The sequence below is a fragment of the Phaethon aethereus genome (genome assembly GCF_964289735.1).
Source record: "Phaethon aethereus genome assembly, chromosome: 16".
Taxonomy (NCBI): domain Eukaryota; kingdom Metazoa; phylum Chordata; class Aves; order Phaethontiformes; family Phaethontidae; genus Phaethon; species Phaethon aethereus.
Window position 1 is genome coordinate 11,419,085 of NC_138592.1, and position 23,052 is coordinate 11,442,136.

Genomic DNA, 23,052 nt, shown 5'->3' on the forward strand with positions numbered 1-23,052 from the left:
AAACATTATTAAATGACATAACAAAGCCCCACTGGCAACAAAATCCCAGTAGGAAGTGTTATGCTAACAAGAGAAAGTGCCACAGTGGAGAGGGCTGGACATCCAAGGCAGCGAGGCTGAGAAAGCTGGGAGGATGGTATGGAAAGGGTTGATTACAATAATCATCCTCCCTGCTACAGCCATTCAAGTAGAAATGTTTTAAAGACACAAATCAAAGCAAAATCCCTGAAAATTATATCCTTGTGGGGTTTTTTTAACAGCTCTTATCCTGATTTTAATACAGTGTAATAAAAAAAAAAAGTGAGAATCCAGGCATATCTATGCAAGTAGGTATGCAAGGATAAACAACCCCTAGTGGCTCAAAAAGGGGAAAGTAAGAAAAGCACAGGTTCGATGGCAAAGCAGGTCAGTAAAATCATCTTCGAAGCCAAACGACATTAGTACAAAAGGGCTAAAACTTAAGTCTCACATGGAAGCTCCATGTGGCAGAAGTGAAGGAGAGGGAATGGTTCAACCTCTAATTAATGCACTGTATTGGAAGCTTGGGTCAGCAAACTGTCTGAAGGTTGCCTAAGCCATGGCACGTTCACAAGACACTGCATGGCAGAAGAGAAAAGTGTGAAGAATCAGTCCAATGCCAGTACAGAAGTGAATGCTGTATCCCTATCATTTACCAGAATTTTCCCTGGTCTTGCTTACATGTGTTGTCCTTCATCTGTTGCTGCACACCTCTGATAAGCATCTTCCCTTGTCTCTATAATCCCCCGTTAGGTAGGGGAAGGAAGAAGTAAGATATCCCTGCCTTACCTTCCTCCTCTTAAAATTTCTCACAGGCTCAGCTACAGAAGAGTTGGGCCTCTTCTGCATTTATAGTGGCTTTCATTATCTAAGAATATTTTAAGAGCTTGATATACCATGTAGTAAACCAAATTTGTCAGCGAATGCATCTCGCCAAATGTGGGTTTCCCCTTGTCAAAGTGCACATACTTCCACTCTCTGCTTTCCCCGTGTGCCTGATCACTTCAGCAAGTAGCCACATGGACCACTCTTTCTGAAGGAGCAGTTAGCTGTACCTCAGTACCTAGCTGTACTGGCTCCTCGCCCTAGCCAGTTCAAGCCCTTACTCTGAAAAGAGGCACGAAAGGGGGACCAAGCAGTCCATCCCCACACACAAGATCCAAGAACCAAAAGCGGCGTTCATTACTGTATCAGTTACTGATGCACCATAGCATCAATGTCATCTCCTCACCTCTAATTTTAAAAGCAGCTCCCACCAATGCATCCGTCCCTGGCTTACCGTTTTACTGCTTTCTGAGCCAGCATCCTATTGCCTGCCAGGAATGTAACGCCACCCAAAATGGCCAAGTACTTCAGAGTCTGGAACATATTGAGCTGTGTCCAGTAGACATACATGAGTCCCAACATTGCTGTGAAAAAAAGACAGAGCCCATGGCTGAAATTGCATTTCAAAGACCAAACATTTGTTATCCTCAGAACAATTGTTACGTTGCACTGCCAGACCTAAGCATGGGGTTTCTATCCCATCTCTGAAGCTCTGAAATGGCAGGTCTAAAGATTATACATTATTTGCCAGGGGAAGAAGGTGTCCGGGTCTCCATACTGGAGAAAAATGTGAGACTGATGGCTTGCAACCAACCCTCTTGTGGCAGAATTACAGACATGTTATAGACATTGAAAGATATTAAAAGAAGGAGGATACTCTGGATTTCAATAGAGGATATTAACCCTTGCACATTTGTAGGAGCTTACAGCTTTACAAAGCTTCCAAGGAAACTGGCTTGTATTAAGCAACACACTGTCATTTGGGAAACAGTAGATCCAACGTTCTCCCAACCTGCTATGCTTTTGAAATTCTGTCAAGACAGTAAATAACAGTGCAACCAAGGGCACAATAAAATTGATGAAAAATTGGTCCAGCCAAAGAACAAAAGCAGCTTTCACAGGAAGAGCTTTAAAGAAAAGATGTAGATGGCAGTCCTGCAGGTTTCATCCCCACAGAAACTCCCTGCTTACAAAGGATAAACATGCAATCAAGAAAGCGTGACCTCTGGAAATAAGAAGTTCTATTAAGTATAGATAAATGGTGTGTGAGAGGAGTCCAGATAATGTCCGCTGTTATAAGCTGATGGCCAAAATAGGTTTATCACCATATTAACAATCATGAAAAGCAGGAAGGCAGATGAAAACAAGAGAACAAATGTTATGCTATTATGTCATTATAGTTAATAAGACTGCAAGCCCATTAACCACCAGGGCTCTCATCTGTAACTCCAAGGTGAGAAGGTCAAACAATGCAGAAAGCTTCTGACACTTACCAGCATGTCCCATGTGAAAAACAATAGTGCTGGGAGCAAAGCTGAAGTTAGAGATGTTGGCACCAATCTTTATCCACTAAAAGGAAAAGAAACAAACGTGAGTTACAACAGCCTCGTAAACACAAGCTTTTATTTTAAACTTCAGTATCTTTCAAGCCTGTTTAAGTTCTTCAATGAATACATGTAATCTCTACAGAGATTTTTCATTAGAGTGTCATCAGCATGTATACTGTGAACTCCAGAGACCAGTGGACACAGCTATCTGAATGCCAGCTTTCAGCGAGACTAGCTAATGGGAAATTACTGCCAAGGGATCAAGTCTCATCCTCCAAATAAGGAGCAATTTAACTTGCCTAGATGAGATTTTGTATTGCATTAAGTTAAAAAACACTGATTTGATGATACAGTGGGTAGCAGTAGATGTTTCAACTACAGACAAATACCAATTATGTCCATAAATAGGAATCACTCTGATAGAAGTAACACAGATGTTGCGATGGGATCTATTAAGTGCAGAATCACTTTTTTCCTTGTGGAAGTCTAATGTTAGTTGTCACTTAATCTGCCCACTGTTATTCAACATCCCTAGCAGAAGCACACTGAAGAAACTCACCCCACCTACTTCTACTTGGCAGCAGTGTTTTTCTGTTTTGACTATAAACTCAAAAAAATAAACCCCAGAGTTTAGGAAAGAGACCATACCAGACCAACACTCTGCACTGACATTTGCCAGCTACAACTGCAGCACTGCTGTGCTAGTCATTATCATCCTAGAGTTTTAACAGGAAGTTTAGCTGGACAACCTCCTCAGTGACCTTGCGAGTGGATGGGAAAAAGTTTTCTTCTTCTGTGGCCCAGTTCACTCACCAGAATGAGCAGCAAAAGCAGGGGGGAGAGAATCAATGCTGTGAAAGTGTTAGATACCACAGTGGGAGGCCTCTTCTCAGGTTCCCTGAAGAGGTGCTGCAAACAAACAAAACCACCTTATAAGTAGAAGTATTCCAACAGAGCAGCTTCTCTGCTCCCCAGAGGACCAGCTGCAGCCCTGCTGCTGTTCCCAGATGTTCCTTTGGATGATAAGCATTCCTCTTAAGGCAAAGACTGACTCTTTAAAGCAGTGTCTATTCCAGTCTCTGCACATTTGATCTCTTGCACAGTTAACTTCTCCTTGCACTCACAGAAGCACTCGTTAGCTTGCCATCAGCACAGATAGCTGGAATGAAGCAAAAGAAATCTTAAGCAGCAGAGAGCTTTCTCTGGTGCTTACCCTTGTCAAATTTATATGTTTGAATCTTCTCAGTGACACCAGTTGCTCTCTCATAGGTAGGACACACAGCTTATTTATTCATACTCCAGAGGACTGGAACAAATTTCTTTCCATTAAACAGTAACTCTGGTCTTCCTTTAATTACATTACCTACACAGTACTTTTTTTTTTCATGAGAGATGTCTTTTCAACAATTATGATGAGAATAAGTAGTACTAGTAGGACTAGCCCCCCATCTCCGCACATAATTTTTGGTTTTGACTGTACCTGGATTTCAGGTTTGGGAACAAAGAGGTTCTTGGACTGGACTGTGGATGGTGCATCCTCTTCTGGAAATTTGATCACAACATCAGCCTGAAATGAAATCGTGCAGCTTCATGAAGTTTGATCTTAATGTATTAAAAGTTTTATAAAACCTATTCCATTACTGTGGCCTATTTCCTTATTTGTCAATCTATGATTGACACTATTTTTAAAGGAAACTAAAAGCCACCTGATTTTCTTAAGTAGTATTTTCTCCTAAACAGAGACAATAATGCCATTCACCCATCACTACGAGTTGGACTTATTTCCACCATAGCAAGCACAGAAAGGCTAAACTTTGAAGTGCTTGCTGAGAAATTACAGTCAAACCCATAAATGTTCTGACATTTCTTTCCACCACATGATGAAATGAATGTTCATTTCAGTCTTGCTTTGATGCTTACTTAAAAACCTAAAATGAACAGCAAACCTCAGAGTCCATAAATGGCCAAAAGGATTCTAGTTCACTGCAAAGAACAGACATTTGAGCTTTTTTCTTCCAAGCCTGTACCATGCACTCCTGTTAGACTGTCAGTAATCTAAAAACCACATCACTACACTTCCAGTTACATACCACATTCCACAGGATTGGATTTTCCAGAGTGGCATCTCCAATTATCAAGTAAAGGGTGTAGGTACCAGACGCAGAGTCAAATTCAGTCTTTCTTTCAGAGGTATCCAGTTCAAACTTGTATATGTTCTTGCTATCTGGTTCTGCAACAAACACAACCTCCTGGCCAGTCTTTTGGTTGTGAAGTCGGACAAAAGTCTGAAAGGAAAGGTTGTAACATTTCTGGAATATCTCATTGTGTGTTTACAAATGCCAGCAAAATGAAAGATTTATCCCCGAAATCAAAAACCACAACATTAACAAAAGTTGGAGAATAAACTGGGAGCCTAGGTGTCTAGACCCCTGCACATCAGCAAAGTTCAATGTCTCCTCGACTAACTACATTAACACAGGACTAAGACCATCCAGTGGCCTACCTGGGTACAGGGCAATATATCGAATGTTACTTGGCAGTGTATATGGAACAGCACACAACAGGGATGTAGGCATATGTGGGTTTTCTCAGGGTTTTTTTCCCTTTATTTTCTATTTTGTAGAGAAAAAATAAAATTTTAAAGAAAGTCTACATTCAAGGACTTTTTCAGCAGACAATCTATATAAAAAGAAAAATCAAAGGTGTACTTTTTACAGTGCAGGCTACCTGCACTCATTTTGTTGAGTTAAATAAGACACAGTACCAGAGCCAGAAGAGGTTTCATTTAACATACAGCCAAACCAAATTAACTGAATCCATTTCCCATCTACCAAGATCAGTGATGTTTCACAGTCCATGTCAGAAACATAAGGCTTCTCAAAACCTACCAAATCTTTTCAAGAGCAACTGTCACCTCAGATGCTTCAAGATGGAACATCTCAGTGACACAGTAATGACAAAAATTTGTCCTAACCTGGTGAGGGATGAGTTCAGCTCCACTGTTCACGTCTATCAGCTGGAAGGATAAAGCAAAATTCTGATGGCTGTCAGCAGTGAATGAGCCCTTGGCTTTGGCTGGGTAAGCTACCCTAGGAGGAAAAAACCAAACAGAACTGAGGTGATCTTCCAAGAGAAGGTCTGGTGTTCAAAGAAACTGAGGCATGCAAGCCTGCTTAGCAATACTGCAGACTGCTCAGCATAGATGAGTTATTTTACCAAAAAGTCAGGTGAACTAACACATGTTTCTCTTCCACCATAAATTTAGTGAAATGAATGGAATTTTTAGTAGGATTTTTGAGCGCTATATACCTTGCCCATTTTCAGGTAAAACATTTGTTTGTTGTGAGGTTCAAAGGAACACCAGAAGATTTTGTAATACTACACCCCACATTCCATTTAGCCAAGGCTATTCTACAACTAAAGGTGTGATGGCAGCAGAACAGAAAAACCAGACACTCAGACTTCAGCACAGGAAGGCTGTATCAACACAGAGGGGCCTCAGTGAGGCTGTGCAACCTCAGTTAAATTCCATACAGTATATTCTAACTGATGTCAGTTAAAAACTCAATTACATTAAGTTCAAGTACACCCAGCAATGGTACAGCCACACCCCCCAAATATAGTGTACATGTTGCTTTAAGGCATCTCTACCAAAACCAAATAATACCAGAAACATTAACACAATTCTTTTAACTTGCTTTTGCTATGGAGAGGTGCCAACAAAGGAACAGAAGACTCAGGTTGCCTGGCTTCTGTTAGTACTTATTTCAGTATTAAGGAAAACGACCTATAAAAATAATCAGTATTCTCCCAATGAAGTCATAGGTTTAAGACAAACAGCATGGGTATAACTCTGTAGTTGGTCCAATACAAGATTCCTCTGGTTTAGCTGAAGTAGGCAAAGCTCAGAAGGGCTCCAGTCTAGAGCCAGAGTTGCCCCTTAAAGGATCACGTGTGATCAGAGTCATTTTACCTGGTCGTTTTTGGCGCAATGCTCTGATCTTTATCCACAGTAGAAAGATCGACATTAGTAATCCCAACTTCTGTGGAAACTTTCACTTTCAGCTGCAACAAAGTACAATACAAAATTACACAGAGCTCTACATGTACTAATTGTGGTCAAGTTCACTGCAGAAGCTTTACATCTTCTGTTCCCTTCTCCAAAGAGGGTCTTATGCTAAGCTAAAGATGGAACCTAAGCTGAACAGAAGGATCTACAGCAATTTACCTTCTGGCAAAGCTCCTGCATCAGTCACTAACACCAACCCATCCCCTTCCTCCCTGCACAAGCAGACAGCTCTGAAGACACCAGCTTCTCAGTCACGTTGGAGTTAGCTGCCCTTTGAAGAACTGTTTTTAATGAAACAGTCCAACTATTCAGATCCAACTAGTTTTCCTTTTAAAATAGCAGAAGCTAGCTATTAAAGATTACATCATATATGATAAAACTTCACATGCATATGTACTTCTGCTTACTGGATAGCAATTTGAGATGAGAAAGTCTCTGGACAGCAACCAGCTATGCTTTGCTTGGCTCCTAAAGCCTAACAGGTTTCTGTTGATTTTATTACCAGCAGGCAAAAGCCAAAGCATTCCTGCAGACCTGCACTTCGTTCAGCAAGCCTTCCTTCGGAGTCACAGCATTTATCACTTAGTGCAGGGCAGCCAATAAAGCCCTGCCATTTATCACTCTCCTCTGTGCTAAGTGCAGTATAAGCCCCGAGCAGAGAAATGACTTCCTGCCCTCTCCCCTGTCCAAACCACAGACCATCTAGGCAGTGAACCTCGGTGGGTTTGACTGATTTCAATCCTTCTCTCAAACACAAGCAGTTACTGCAGTCTGTAGTTTTTAATTAGCACATTTGTTCTCAGAGCTTACAAGTGCTCCCCTGGAGAATTAAAGTTTCATTGCCAAGGTATTTTTCATCATATACTACAATTTGTTATTACAGGTTTGCTCATGTGAACCAGCCCCACACCCTCATGCTGAAAAATAATTCACAGGCAACCTGTGGGAAAAATATGTAAAAACATAAATCAAACCATTCAGGTCAGACTTCAAACACAATAATCTTGGCAGTTCCTTTACAACAAAAAGTGTAATTTAACATAGAGGTTACCCTGAAAATGGATCCATTGACATGTAGATTATTCAGGCTAACTCTAGTAAAGCCTTAGTTTGCTCCAAGATGGGAGCAAAGACAGAATAATGAAATATGCTTTTTAAAAAAGTTACGTGAAGGCAGCTCAGAGCTGCTGCCCACAGCCCCTCCAGCTGAACGGTACACAAACATCTCTCAAATATTTTAATGCCAGGAAATGTAGTCTCTGCCTGGAGTAATAACCCACTGGTTTAGCTCATTACTGTCAAAACGATGGTGCATTAAGGACAATTAATGCTAATAGCAGTAAGGAAAAAAAGCAGTTCCCCCAGCAGTCCTCCCCCATAACAATGTGTCTTATTAGAAGCGGTTCACACAAAGCCACCCCAGCGTTAATGCATTCCTACCGGTACCTCTGTGTGCCAGCAGCGAGCTTAAGCAGGACCAATCAATCCCCTTTTGACACTCGTAAGTGCCATTACTACTACAACGACAACATCAATTTGACACACAGAGTAAAGGTCAGCAGTTGTAAATAAGTGTCTTCCTCCACTCCAAGCTGGCTATGTTGGAAGACTTCAAAAGCTAATCGTTTATATTTAAATAGGGGATTGAGAGCAAAAGCCGACCCTGGGAATAGACATCACTGGAGAAGAACATTCTCAGCTGTTAACACTGGGGCGACTATATGAATAGTCACAGAGGTCACATTCTCCTCACTGTAACAAACTTGAGGAAAGTCAAGCTCTGAGCGTTATATATAAAACTCTCCTTCAGAAAGGTGTGGTATAACAGTTTTTGCCATCAAAAAAGGGGTATGTATACATGAAATTAAGACTTCATTTGCATTTGCTTTGGTCACTGTTTCTCCATCACAAAAGCATCACCATATAAACAGTCAGGAGATGCCAAAAGACCCCTTTGACTCTTTCCTAGGGCTCTAGACCTGATATAAACAGACAACAAATGCTCAGCTTCCATACATGAGGCAATCACCAGAAAACTCCTAGCTAAGCCTTGACATTTACAGACTCAAATCTTGGAAGTCAGACTCAGAAGAACTAACATTCTTAGTAATCTTTTTGCATAGCTACTATATAAACACTTCCACTGTTAGCCTTATATGCCGACAGGTCAGTGTCTGAACAAAGTGATAAGTCAGTTTTTAAATTTACACAGATCTCTTATCATATATTAATCTGGTTACTTGTCATAATCCCAAGTCAAAGTCTACTTCATTACAGAAAACTGTGTGATAAAAACGCCATACAACTGGCAACATCCTCAACAGGTATAAATAAAAAGCAGTTTCAGTGAACAGGCACAGAATTAAAATGCCATCAAAAAGCATACCCACCTCAACTTTGTTAGCAATAAATCGCTTATCTCCATCAACACTGATAGAGAAATCATAATATCCACTGGCAGGTTTCACGTTCATGAAGTTCAGCTCAAAGGCATCTCTATAAAAGAAAAAAGAACATGTTAAGTATCCTCTAGGACACTAACAGCAGCCTACAAATAGGTAACATCTTGCTACCAAGAAGTCTCCAAAAACACTAGATTAAGCAGGCAAACAGACAAATGCAGCACAAAACTAGCATGGCTAAGTGTGGCAGGAAAAGAATTCTTCAAAGTGCCCCCGAAGTCAGAAGAACATTGCAATTCCTCACTCCCAATCAAAAGAAAAAGCAATAGAAATTCACCATCACTACCATACATGCTCAGTCACCCATTACCAACCAAAGACTACTACAGCATTTTGAATTTTCCATCATGCAAACATTTTTCTGGTGGAAGAACACATACGGAAAATAAGTCCAACACTGTTGAAGTAACAGCTGTTTGCCTTACAAACTGTAAAAATAAAATTATGTTCTTACCCTGACAGAGCAAATGCTGTCTGTTGAAGGATAGTGGCTTTGCTAGATGCAGACTTGGCGTAATCAAGCTTTACAGAAGCTTGAGTCAGTGGCTGGGACATAACATCGGTCACTTGTAGCTACAGGAGAAAAATAAGAATTTGTGAAACCTGTTGTCCCTGAAGGAATGCAGGAGCACAGACAACTCATGACCCCTCTGCATTATACACCCAGAATTCTCCCTGTTCAGCATCCCAGATTCACCTAGTTCTCTCTAAGATAACCGGGAAAGCTAAAGTTTGTAACCAGCAGAGCTGACTTCCACAAAGTGTCTTCTCAAGGTAGTGTCTGGTAAGCCCTGGGTAAGCAGAGTTTCCTTAGAATTCCTTCATAAAAGCACTAAAACCCCAGATCTACTGGAGCCTGAGTCCTGGCACAAAAAATGAAAGACATCACCTTACAGTCAGCCCAGACCTACAGCACTAAAGGCTGAGCCAAGAGGTAAGATTTGGGGTGAAGGACTCACCCTGAGTACGGGCTGATGGTGAGACACAGCTGCAGGCCCATCAGGGACAATCACGACAGGCAAGTGGTAGCGGTTCCGGGATAAAGAGCCTGCAGCACAAGCAACACTGAAGGCCTCTGAGAGTGTCTCGAAGTTTTTCTTGCTAAAAATTGCATTCATCAACTGGATAATTTGATCCTGAAAGAGGAAAAGCAAATCACATATAAGCACCAGCAGCTTACCACAACATTGCAAACTGGCTCAGTATAATATTATTAATAAAAACATCATTCATAAAGACACTTTAATTTCCCATTTGCTTTAAAAATAACTCAAGTTACGAGGTAACCCAAAATTAGCTACCTTTTGAACGTCACATTAGCATTCTTATTCTTGGCCAGGAGGTTCCAACCACAATCACTGTAATTGTGCTGAAAACTTGCAAAACCAGAATTTGGGTCTACCTCTTCAAACTATGTGTTTCAGAATGGAAGATGCCGTCAGCTCAACTATCCAGACTGCGTGCAGTTGCTAAAAGACAATTTGGCTCCAAGAGCCATACAATTGTCTTCACACAGTGGAGGAGGACTAGGCTAGATGTCCTGGCTGCCTGCCAAGCTGGGAAGGCCACGGAGAGGTGATGCAAAGCATTCTAATGGCTCTGGAAGGAGCCAGTCTAGGCCCATGCAGGCTTATACCCTCAGGCTCAGCAGTGTCCTCAAGCTAAGAGGATTAGCTTTAAAGCAGTACCACCAGGAGCACAGAGCCAGCTCTGGCTCTGGGATGTGCCAAAGCTAATTTGTTTTCTCCGAAGTAGGAGTGGGACTGCGTCCCCCAGCTGGTTTTGCAGTCTGACTTTGTAGGGTTGGTGTATCCGAGCCATACTCCGCAGGGTATGCCGTATTATTCAGATTCTTCCATTACTCCCTGCTAGTCTGGAAAACAGAGTTTGGTTACCTGTACTATGATCCAAGCAAAGCATTGTGGGCTAAATTCTAATCAGAAATTAGAATAATCAAAGACAATCCCAAATAAAACAATAGGCATAGAATTTAGTAACCTAGAAAGAAAACTTTCAATGAAATCAACTACATCTCAAATTTTCACCCTCCTACTTGTATTAATGAGCACCAACGTACATGACATAACTAGAGAAAGCATCCAGACGGATGCTACAAAACTCCCGTGTAGTGCAAATTCTGCAGTGTTTTTCATTTATATGGAGGGCATGGCATAACTCCAGACCTTAATCAGCAACTGACAGTCTCATTTAAATTGGAGGGGAGAAGCTATTTTTTCAAAACTACATGTTAATTTTTAAAGAGAGTTTTGTGGCATTCTGGAGGCACTCTCACGACTCACAAGAGACAAAGCTTTAAGCCCCAACAATAGCACTTCTGACAGCACAATTCTGAAACAACAGTAAACAATTTTCTTTAATTGGTCTTTTTTTTTTTAAACATCATTTGGACGCTGACAGTTTGAATTGTGTGTAGCAGAATCACCACCTCAAAAATGACATCAAAATTACTTTGCATTAGTTTGTTTGGCAGCAGCATGGAAGAGAGCCAGGAATTGAACTCAGATGTTTTACACTGGCTTCTGTGTCAATGCTGCCACTTTGGCTTGTGCTTTAGGGAGCTGCCATTCTCAATCAAAAGTACATCTACTTCAGTTAACTTGTTGTGGAAAAAAAATACTGAATGCATAGCTTGCAGTAATGATTTCTAGCTTAATTAAGCTCAAAAGGAATTTCCAACTGTCTTTCATTTTAGACAAGTTTTTGCATCTGGATTCATGTAGGCATACTGCACTGATGATGTCTCCTTTTCGGGCCCCCCAAACTAGGGTGCCTGCGCTTCCTCACAGGTAAATAATATTTGCAAAACACTTTGAAATGCTGGAAAGTGCTAGACAAGTGCCAAATACCAGAACAAACAAGAGGGTTTTTTCCCCACAGCTTGTCTCAATAAACAAAGAAAAACTAGGCCTCACTTGCAATTTCCTTCTGTACATATGAAAAAGTAAAAAACCGAACTAAATTCAGCCTGTGATCTTGAAGGTGGAATTTCCTCCTACATTCTGTTACTTAGCATTTCCTCTGAGATGTCCCTTTTCAATGAGTGTGCTCATTATTTTTCCAGTAGAAACTCTACCCAGTTATACTGGCTGCTTGCACTGCGCAACAGGGACTGGGCCAGTCCTATTTGTGAGCTACAGTGCGCAAGGGAGGAAAAGGCAGATACAGACCTCCTTCATTGCTGGCTCTGTACCCACGTGGTCTGACAGCTTATAGGCAGCAGCAACAAACAGTGCAGTAGTCTCAATTCCTTCTTCAAACTGCAGATAAATTCCACCCAAGTCATCTAGGCGAGCAACAAGATCCTGACAGAAAGAATTATCACAATTTAAATTACACACTAGTAGAGCCACAGAAGTTAATTCTGTTAGACTTACAATCAAGAGTATCTGCATGAGATCCCTGAAGTATTTTGTAACAGTCATTTAGAAGCAGGAAGAAAAAGAAACCTTCAGCCTTTAATGGATTTAATTCTATTTAAAAGTCACGACTTTCTGTGTCTCATTCCACTGTGAAATATTTCAAAATCCAGAAGAAATTTCTGCTTGAAGAGAGGAGCCAAGCCAACCCACTTCATGCAGGCATGGAATTAGCCAGGTTGGTTTTTCATTCTGTGTTTCACATTAATACATCTTTTAGTACTACAGAGGTCTAACAAATTCCTGAATAATTACAGAACATAGCATGTTCCTACCTCTATCTCTTCAACAATGCCACTTAGATCTGCCTGCTGGGACAAGTAAGAGGCCGTCTCCAAAGCCTGGATGGTTCTTAAAAAGAACAAACAAAACCAAACAATTGTATAATTTTCCTTCCTTAAAAGCCAAACATCATTCAAATCAAAGCAACTACAGTTTCTATTCTGAATGAAGTGTAAAACAGCTGTTACTGCATTCAGTTGACTCAAGGCAATGAATGTGAAATGATTTAGTGGAAACTTAGAATTCATTAGGGAACGCCACTTTAGCTGCATCAGTACTGCAATAAACTCATAGATTCAAAGGCAAACGAAAGAAACCAAGCTTTGGTCCCTGCACAGCACAGATCCTCAGACTTGCTACTGAGGCTTCCAGGAATCCATTTTTTTCATCAACAAAGCAAGTTTTAAAGTTTCCCTTTCTTCCCTAGCTTCTAAGGAAATCTCTATTCTCCCTTTTCACAGTAAAACTACTTAATTCTTTGGTGATAAACGCCAACATTCCTTCTGCTTACTGGCATGTTTTTTTCCACCTCACAGTACAGGTATCCCAACCTACAAACAACAGGGCTGAGGAAGAGCAACAAGTCTATTGAAACTGTAAATGACAAGGAATCATGGCTGGGATTTCAGGCAAAAATTTGTTGCAAGTCTTTTAAAAAGAGGAGGCTTCTTCGGGACACGTCCTGTTTACTGATCATTGTTCTTGAACTAAACAGAATACATAAGCTCATTTGCAAAATCACACAGAAAAAGTGTATTTTTCATTCCCCCAGAGGGACAATAATGAACTGGACAAATACATCAAATGAGAACACAGCAGCTAAGTGTTAAAATACCCTTTACTCCCAAAACTGCCTAGACGATAAACATGCAACAGTGCATCATTTCCATCTGAAAGACTTACGCCAGCACGTTTTCTTCTTTGCTAAGACGAGCAGTAAGAGCACTAAGTGCTTCCTGAGATGCTAACGGAAGGCCAAAGCCACTCAGGGCCCCAACGGCGTGGAAGATCTGGGCGACTGAGGAATCCTCACTGACAGCTGCAAGCAGCAGCTCCCTGGTCTCATTTGAAATGGTAACCTAAAGAAGAACACAGGGAACAAACACACTGATTCACACTTGAGAAAACAAGGCCTTCTAGTCACCACTGATTTCTTCCTGGAGGAACACACTTGACTGGTGAAGTACTATAAGCTTTTGTGAAAAAGCCCTTTCTCCTCCATTACCTTTTATTTTAATTAATTTGCTGTCAACTATCAACTAGTCAGAATAATGCACAATTCAGATTTATCCTGATAACCTGCTACTGCTTTTTATGTGGCCCATCACTGTGCAGCAGCCAGTGGCACTGATGAAAACTGGGGCTTGGATAACACACCCAGAATTCAGCACGGGTGGCCTGCGTTCGTATCACTGCAGTGTTTCCACACAGGTTTTACATCCAAACAGTTTATCATCTGCCTGAAGAGGTTTCAATTGACAGAGCTGCTGTGAATTCTATTAAAATGTGCTGGCTCCTTTTTTCTTAGCCCCCAATGTTTAATCAAGAAACATCTCCTCAGAATTACTCTGGACCAAGCACTTGCTTTATATCTTTATACTTTGCCTGCATAGAGTAGTCCCGGACACTTACGTTATTTACCTAAGTCACAACAGAGTACAATCCACTAAGAGAAAGTAAAAGTAGAAGTTATACATAAAATAAAACCAAGAAAAAGATGAAAGCAAATGTTTCCTTTGGTAACATCTGTCTTCAGAGCTCAGGGCTCCAAACTGACCTCACAGCCAGAGAGGACCCGGATGGACTGTGCAGCATAGAAGAGGGAATCAACACTGCTGGAGTCCACGTGAGATTTGATGAAATTGCATGCAGCCTGTGAAGAAAGAGATGTTAACTTACAGCAGCAGTCTTGACTTAAGCCACTGAGAGGAGACTTAAATGATACTCTAAGACAATTTCATGTACACCGCTGTGCGTTTTTATACTAAAAAAAGGCAAACGAGACCCCTAGTAATACTTCCAATGCAGCAGATCCTAGAACCCCTCAGATCCTACTCTGCTAAGTGCTGCACAGAAACAGAGTTGGTTCCTGCTAAAGGAGATAAGCGATTTTCACGTAAACTCAACTGCAACCAGAATTCAAATTTAAATTTAAATTGAGTATAATTACAAAACCTATCAAAATAGAAGTCCCAAGGACATATTTAGTAGGAATAATCTCCCAGGATAGAGAACAGATGAGCAGAAATTCTGTGGGTGAGCTTGCTTCCCAGCTGTATATCACACACAATCATTAATGGATGCAGAATATATTATTTAAAAGCATACAGAGAGAGAAGTTGGGTAAACAGCTACAGTATGAGGCCAAGCAATGAGACTGCTCATTAATCTGTAGCCAGTTTACTGTTAATGATCCATCTATCTAGTTGTCAGTGAAGACTCCATTTTAACCAGAAAATACCAAGAATTTAACTGTTCATTGTCAAAGACCAGTGATTTATGTATGTGCAGAATAGGCCTATACAAGTAGGATAGGATTTTAATGCTACAGTTACCTAGGAATACTGATATATGTTCAACAGTTATGCCTAGCTATCACTTTTACTACCTCTACCTTTTACGTAGTCTCACCCTGTGAAGAGGTACACTGTTGAGAAAAAAAAGCCGCATCACAAACCTCAAGGAACAAATAATTACCGTTTATCTGCAGAAGCAAAGGCTGTATTATCACCGCAAAAACAAGGAACTATTAAAAAAATCCATCCACACTGACATAAATAAAAGCAGCAATTCTCAGACTAGCCCACAGAAAGGTGTGCAGTGTGGTGAAAAGCAACATCTTCAGGAGCCTCAGTTAAGGATTCGCATTGCAAATGCACAAAACTCAAACAGAGACTAAGTCCAAATGATTTAGAACCATTGAACCAGCTGAATTTATGAGGAAAGAATAAACTTATGTTTACAGCTTAGGTGCATAGGTAAGCATGCATGTGCACATAAGCAGGCATGCCTATGTAAGCAGGTTATTACAAGGAAAACCTGCAACATTTAAACTAGAAATGCTTAAAGACATGAAAGGGCAGTGGCCTGGTTTCAGCAGTAAGCATCATACTGATACCACAAGCCTTTGTTTCTAGTCTGCACACAAGGGAACATATTTTATGCACAAAAATAGCAAGACAATGTGACCTAGCTGAATTTGGTGTTGGAACTGAAACGCAGTGATGAGAGCTTCATTTAACAGGACAGCGAAGCAAATATGCCACAGGCAGAAATCTTTTGCACAAAACAGTGAAACAAATTGATAGCTACAGTAATACCACAACAGGCCATGGAGGAGCCAGCCCTGACACCACCATTTAGAAGCACTAAGAGAGCTTGTGGCACGGACAAAGATGCAATTCATTCAATTAGCACACATGAGGGATTGTCAGTAATTACCAGTGATTTGTGCTAACATTGCTAGGAACATACCACACGTATGCTTTACATCTGCCCCACAGTCCTGCCAAAGTGCAGCTCGCTAGATAAACTCATAATACCTCATCTTCCCCTGCTGTGCTGCGCCTGCAGCTCCTCAGCCCAGAAAAAGGCCCTTGTGCGGAGCCGCCCGGCCGCGAGCGCGCAGGGCAGCCGGCGGGGCGGGGGCTGGCGGGCGGCAGCGCCGGCAGCCCCGCGAGGCCCTCAACCACTCACCTTTTCGTCCGCCACCCGCACCCCCAGGCTGCCGAGGCCCACGATGGAGTAGAAAGCGGCCTGCAGGTCGGCGAAGGGCCGCTCCAGCGACGCCCTCAGCCGGGCCAGGTCGCGGGCCGTGAGGCGGTGGCTGGGGGCCAGGGCCTGAGCACCGGCGAGGAGAAGGAGGCTGAGGGCCGCTGCCAGACGCAGCCGCGGGCCTGCAGAGAGACAAGCGAGTTACCCCCTGGCGCTTCCCCACTGCAGCGGAGGTCGCACCGCCGCCTACACCACCCCCAACCCCCTCCAGGCCGCGGTCCGCGCCTCACCCGGCGCCGCCATGATGCCGCCTGCGCCACGGCGCCGCTTCCGCCCCGCGCCCCGCCCCTGCCAGCACCATCGCACCCTCACCATGGGGGAGGCGGGAGGGAAGGCGTATTTTGCGAGGGGCCGCCCAGCCTCACGGGCGCCCACTGTGGACACCCAGCCGCGTGAGAAGCAACGGACTGCGGGGGCCGGTAAGGAAGCGGGCGGCGGCGAAGCCGCCCGTGAAGAGCCAGCGGAGGCTCCCCTGGGCGGCGGGAGTGGTACGGGCCTCCCGGCGGCGGGCGGGGGCGGCCCCCGGCGAGGATGTGGGCTGCATTGATTGGCCGAGCCGCCCGCCCGCTCAGCGCGCCACGGCGCCTTAAAGGGGAAGCGGCGGGAAGGCGCGCCGGGTGCTGTGTTCGTGCCCGTGCCACGGCATGTTATGCCATGGCGTTTTATATCACGCCATATACTGTCATGCCAAGCTGTGCCACACCATGGTGTGCCGTGTCACGCCATGTCACGTTGTGTGGTGCTGTGCCACACCACGGTGTGCCATGCGACGTCCTGCCATGCTGTTCCGTGTTGCACCATGCCGTCCTGCGCCGTGCCGTGCCATGTGCTGTGCCGTGCCACGTGCCGTGCAGTGTCCTGCCATGCCTCACCCCGCCTTGGGGAGCTCCCCACGCCGCTGGTCTCAGAGCCCCAGTGCACCATTCCCCCCTGGCCCACCAGCCCCGCATGTCTCAGCATCCTCCCCCCAGCCGTGGTGGGAAGGCGCTCGCACCCCCAGGGAAGGGCAATGGTCTCCTAGGGGGTCAGCAAACCCCCAAACACCCCGGGACTACACAGAGCAGCCACCGAGCAACACGGGGCTGCTAATCCACCCGGGATGCAGTTACCTCTGCCACCGCCGAGTGACCGGCAGCGGGTGCCAGCCTCTGCCGTCACCCCCCGCAGTAACCTCCTGCTCTTAATTACAGCTGACCACCCCAGCCAGACTCTGGCAAAGCCACCCGCTCCTCGGCTGCCGCTTGCCAAAAAGCCTTCCCTTTCCAGCAAAGCAGGGGCAGAAAGGGCAGCTCCCCGCTGCACGCTTCCCGGCCGGGGTGGGCCACCTCCCACAGCCTGGAGGGGGCATTTCTTGCGAGCTTCATCGGCGAGTCCTCGGGAGCGGTGCCCTCGTTCCTGGCGTGGGGTTCGCGGTGAGGAGGGAGCTCCCCGAGGCAGCAGCGAGGCTTCAGGAAGGGTGTTTGCAAGTGAACAAGTAAATCTGTGCAATGCTGCTCTCTCGGATGCCTCGATGGAGGCAGGTTAAGGGATCGTTTCAGCAATCCCTGATTTAAGGGAGCCTTATTTTGTCACCTCTTCATTTTTTCCCTTGGTTTTCTCAAAGTACAAAATGAAAAAAAGAAATAAAAAAGCAAGTGTAAGGTTAAGTGTAAGGTTTCGCTCTGCTGCAAAAGACAAACCTCTCAGTTAACCAAGCTGGATTTCCCCACGGTGTATAACTAGCACCACCTATTTGCCTTGTTTTGATTATTTCAGGTGACCCTTGGGAATGGCCACGGCCATGCTATCGGGAACCCCAAGGGACAGGCAGGTGTGCCGCCGGGTCCCTGTCCCGCAGGGGACACAGCAAGCCACGTGTGACAGACGCCCGTCCTGCTGCTCACTGCCCTCCTGGAAGGCCCCAAAATCTGGGGAAAGGGGCTGTGCTTCCTCCTGCAGAGGGCACTGGGAACTTGTGCTTTTTGCTTTCCAGGGAAGATCCCCTGCAGCCGGTGCAGCTCCAGCTCACGCACCCGTCCCGCCGCCGCTCTGCCTCTGCTCTCCCCAGGTTTTGGGGTGCTTGGTGTAACGTGGACAAGGCTTTTGGTCTCTCTGGGGGAAAGCAAGATGCTGCAGAGCTGCTTAATGTGGAAAGCCACCGCCGAGAAGGCAGCCTGCTGCCCGCTCTGCCTAGCTGCCCTTGCTTCTCCCTCTGTGCCGGAGCCCTGACTTGATGTTGGCTCCTCTTTGGGTGGCACCGAGGTGTGGTTGGGACAGCTTCGCCAGTGGTTTATAAAGCCCAGCTGATATGTGCTGCCCACCACCTCTGTTTCAACAGCACCGAACCAACCAATTTTACCTAAATCCCTTAATCATTAAGCCTGAATGTATCTGACTGCCTCAATGCGAGTGATGGTCACGGCCCGGATGGGTACCCGACTGAGGATACAGGCACCCATCCGTCACAGATGGGCATGATGGGGTGAGGATGCAGACACCCATCTGTGCCGTGAGCATCTCGCGCTGAGGATGCCGCCTGGCACTGCGTTATTCCTCTCCCATTTTCCTTTGGGAGATGTAGCTCCTCTGAAGTGTGTTGCAAAATCCTGTCACTGTAGCTTTCCTGGGGGAAAGAAAAAATGTTCTGATTTTGATATTCTGTCCCAGAAAGGGCTTTTGCTTTGCTGAGTTAGGTTTGCATCACCTTGCATTTTGTAGTAACCAACATGTTACTGTGATGGCATTTCCCATCCTGGAAATCCCATCCCATCCATTGTTGCCCTTCCTGGAGAGAAACTAGAGGAAGGGGAAGATTCTTCTTTTTGCCCAGGATTGGAGCCAAGCCAAACTAAAATGATCTCAAAATCCCTTGTGAGATGGCATTTCTCTTCTGTTCAGGTCTGTGACCTTGCTCTAGTCCATCACAGGAGATGACCACGCAATCCCCAGGGATGCTGGGGACCCCACCACCCCACTACCCCCAGGGCTGAAACACCCCACATGCACCAGGCCAACCTCGAGAGGAGGCTAGAGACCCACAGCCGAGCTCCTCTGCTGTGACAGATGGAAATGGAAAGGAGCTTTTTTTTTCTATGAGATGAGAGAGAAAAAGCTAAAGGCCACTTGTGCAATTAAGTGCCTTAAATGTGGATTTTATTTCGATGTAATGGGATGGTTACTGCATGTAAAAAGTGCCAGATGGTTGTTAGAACCACATTTACTAAGTTCTAATAACGGTGCATTTGACCTGTAGCCCATCGAGAGCTGCAATCCCCCACTGTAAAATAGCTTAGGAGCCCTTGCCCCAGGCAGAGCCTCTGGCTGGTCCTTGCTGGGACCTCTGCACGGCAGCAGCACTTGCTGTTCACCACGACTTGGCCTCGTGGTACAGCTCTCCAGCTGCAGGATGCTTTGCCCATCTCTTTGGTGGGCAAGGTTGGTTGGTGATGGTGACAGGGACAGAGGGATGAGTAGGTATGAAATAAATCTGCCAGCCTGGGGAGAGCCCCCCTCCCATGGGGTGCAGGGCAGTGGAAGGTCTCTGCATGCCCCAGGGCAGAGCTCTCCGCTGCTGCCCTACCTGGTACCAAGCGGCTTGGAGGAGGGAGGGTGGAGGAAGGCCCTCGGAGGAGCACGAAGCTGGGGTACGGCGCTTTCTCCTCCCCCCGTGGGAGCCTTGATTAAACACGTGCAGGAGGGAAGGTGCATTTACAGAAGGGACTGCAGGTCTCATCCCTGCCGCTGCCACCCCACAGCCGCTGCGTGGGGTGCACAGGATCCGGGCAGCTCAGCCCTTCAGCCCGGAGGAGGGAAGTGCACAGCACCAGCCTCCGCAGCACGGCTGGGCTGGATCTGGCCCCCATGCATTCGAGGGGACAAGGAGGGGAGCGAGCCCCCAAACCTGCGGGCTGTGCCGTGGCATCCGTCCCCCCAGCTCTGCCTGCCGGCGGCGCAGCCAGCCTTCCTTCTTTGGTAAAGACTCCAACAATTCCCTTTTTAGGCTCAATACCACCAGTCCTGGGAAGGAACAGGAGCCCGTTCCCCAGCTCTGCTGGGGGGGGGGCTCTGAGCAGCTGCCTGCAAATGGCTTTTCAAGACAGCCCTTCTTCAGGGTGCTCCCTGCCCCGGCAGCTCCCGCCTTGCTGGAGAGGCAGCACCGGTCCCCACGCCGCGGGAGCTCGGCCGCCCAACCTGCTTTCCCAGGAGAACACCTCGCCCCAGCCAGCACGAAGGTATTATTGCACTGGCTGGGGTCTGCTTCCCTTATTATTACTGCCAGTAATCTCGCCCTGATGACTCCCAGCTGGGAGGCTTATTAAATTGTTGATATGTATTCTTCTGCAGTGCTGTTTGTCCTCCCCATCCCACTCTGTGCCTCACCAGACCCACCCGCTCCCCGGCAGGACAGGAGGAAGAGCTGCCAGGCTGCTTGGACCCAAACCCAGCCCTTACCCCTGGGTGTCACACTCATGGGCTCCCCAGGCACGCCATCTCCAGGGGCCCTCCCAGTTAGCCCAGTCCCTACACCGGCAGGGGCTGGCAGTGCCTCCAGCATCCCATGTCCTCCTGACAGCAACCCCAGGGCACAGCCCCCACAGCATCATCCCCCGTTAGCAAAGTGATTTACCGAATTCCCTGCTCCATGCCACCCCAGCGATGCGACCTGCATCCCAGTGCTGCCCAGCCCCAGACAGAATGGGGAGCTGGGAGCAGGATGAGAACTCACTGAAAGGCTCCAACAGATGGGTTGTGTTTGCACCATTCTCATCATACATGTTGAAACTCTCCTGTTCTTTTGCAGGATGATGTCAGATCTGGGCTCCTTGGCTAAATTCCCTCCACTGCAGGAGAGGGAGTGGAGGAGGTGGGAACAGAGGCCATGGGGAAAGGGAGGACCCGGCCGGGACACCCCACGGGGTCATACACTTCCATCTCCATTGATGAGGTGAAACGCCGCTGCTCAACCAGCTGCTTTTCCTGGCTCCTGTTGGCTCTGGCATGCCAAGACCAGGTATCTTCCCAGCAGCTGCACCCACCCACAGACCCCACTGGGGCAGAGGACTCATGTAAAAACCCAGCTGAAGGCGCCGGCGCCGAAACCCACCTAGCTGGGGGTCTGGAGTGATAGAAGGGAAAATGTGTCCCAACCCATCTGGAGGCACTGGCAGGCAGGAGTGGCTGGGAAAGCGCTTGGCAAAGGGAGCGGCAAGTCCTGCCTGTGCAAACCCATGGGAGAGATGCTGCTGGGAGCTGCTCTATCCAAAAGCCACACCTCCAGCTGGGCCACCCCTCAGCCCCAGGGAAGCCCCTTTCCACACACCCCTCCCCGGCAGCACCCAAGGATGTATCCCACCCGCAGGCCTGAAGATGTTTCCCAGATGTTTGGTATGATGAGCTGCACAAAACTCTTGTTATTACCTCCTTTGGAGCTGGTGCAAGCAGCACAAAACCGTGCCCCTGGCACAGGGCGGGTTTGCCCATCTTCCCCGATGTCCCTGGGGACCAGCGCTGGGCAGGGTCACGGGAGTTGTCAGAAACTTGTCCCAGCAAACCGCTCCCCCGACGGTCTGGAAATCCCACCAAGAGATAGCGCTGGGGTTTGTGCTGGATCCACTGAAACTCTGGGAGCAGCAGCTGCTGAGGTGGCATCCCGGCCAGGGCCGTGGGTACCACTGCTGAGCGGCAAGCATCCCTCCGTCCTCCACGCTGCTAGAGACAAGGAGCTTTAATAGATGTTCTCTGCTCCTGCAGCACTTTCCAGTAATGAAATCCCCAAGGGTGAGACTTTCTGGCACATCCCTAAGCAACTCAAAGCCTTTTGGAAAGCCCCGCTCAGCAAGCAGGGGAGGTGGACCAGTAGCCTTGGGGGACAGCGATGGTTTAGCGCAGGCTCTGTCTGGAGGCAGCAGCGATGCTGTATCACTGGGGGGTGAGTCTTGTCAGCCTTGGGGATGGCAGGACATTACCAGGGTGGGTCCGAAACCATCAGCATGGAGAAGCCTGGAGGACACCGCAGCACCAGAAAACATGGGATACTTGAGCTCGAGGTCCTCTCTGCTGTAGAATGGAATAAAGTCAGCACTACCCGTTGCACTGCCTCCTGCAATGGGTGGGCAGGTCCTTAACCAGTCTCCTCTTCGTAGCCCCAGAGCAGGGACACAGGCAAGTCACTGGCAAAGCTTTAGCGGTCACACAGAGGTAGCAGTCAGGCCAGGGAAAGGACAGGCTGCTAGCTGTGCTCCCCAGGGCTGAGTGACCAGAGAAAACCCTTTTCTTGGCTTTGGCAGCATGTGAGTGTGGGTGGAGGGTGGTGACGGGCACAAGGGAGTGAAACTCCTGCATGTGGTAGAAATCCCAGCTTGGCTGATAATATTTCCCTTCTGCTCCAGCTTTCCTCAAGTCCCTAAATAAGAAGAAAAAAAAGCCCCAGGGAGCACTCAGAGAAACTATTAAAAAGAATTAATATAAAACAAAATAAATAAATGCAGAGAGACTGAAGAAATAAACCCTGGCCGCACGAGCCCCGGCCTCCCGCGCTGCGTGTGCTGATGCTGCTGGCGAGGTAGTCGCCGGCTGGGGCACGGGGCTCCCAGCGTTTCCAAGCCCATTTGGGAACAGCTGCCTGGAGGTTTCCTCCTTTCCCAGCAGGGATTTACCGA

The 23,052-nt window shown here is 46.5% G+C and overlaps 1 protein-coding gene across 1 annotated transcript; it reads right to left on the reverse strand.

Annotated features, from left to right (window-relative positions):
• Window positions 1–1,293: 1,293 nt before the first annotated feature.
• Window positions 1,294–16,729, reverse strand: RPN2 (ribophorin II; the record flags this gene model as incomplete). Its single annotated transcript, XM_082007171.1, has 16 exons — window positions 1,294–1,427; window positions 2,337–2,412; window positions 3,204–3,299; window positions 3,871–3,957; window positions 4,481–4,675; window positions 5,365–5,479; window positions 6,364–6,455; window positions 8,850–8,955; window positions 9,376–9,494; window positions 9,881–10,057; window positions 12,110–12,244; window positions 12,634–12,709; window positions 13,544–13,719; window positions 14,418–14,513; window positions 16,337–16,536; window positions 16,645–16,729. 16 exons carry the CDS (start codon window positions 16,727–16,729, stop codon window positions 1,294–1,296), a joined length of 1,965 nt encoding a protein of 654 aa, XP_081863297.1.
• Between the last annotated feature and the right edge of the window lie 6,323 nt (window positions 16,730–23,052).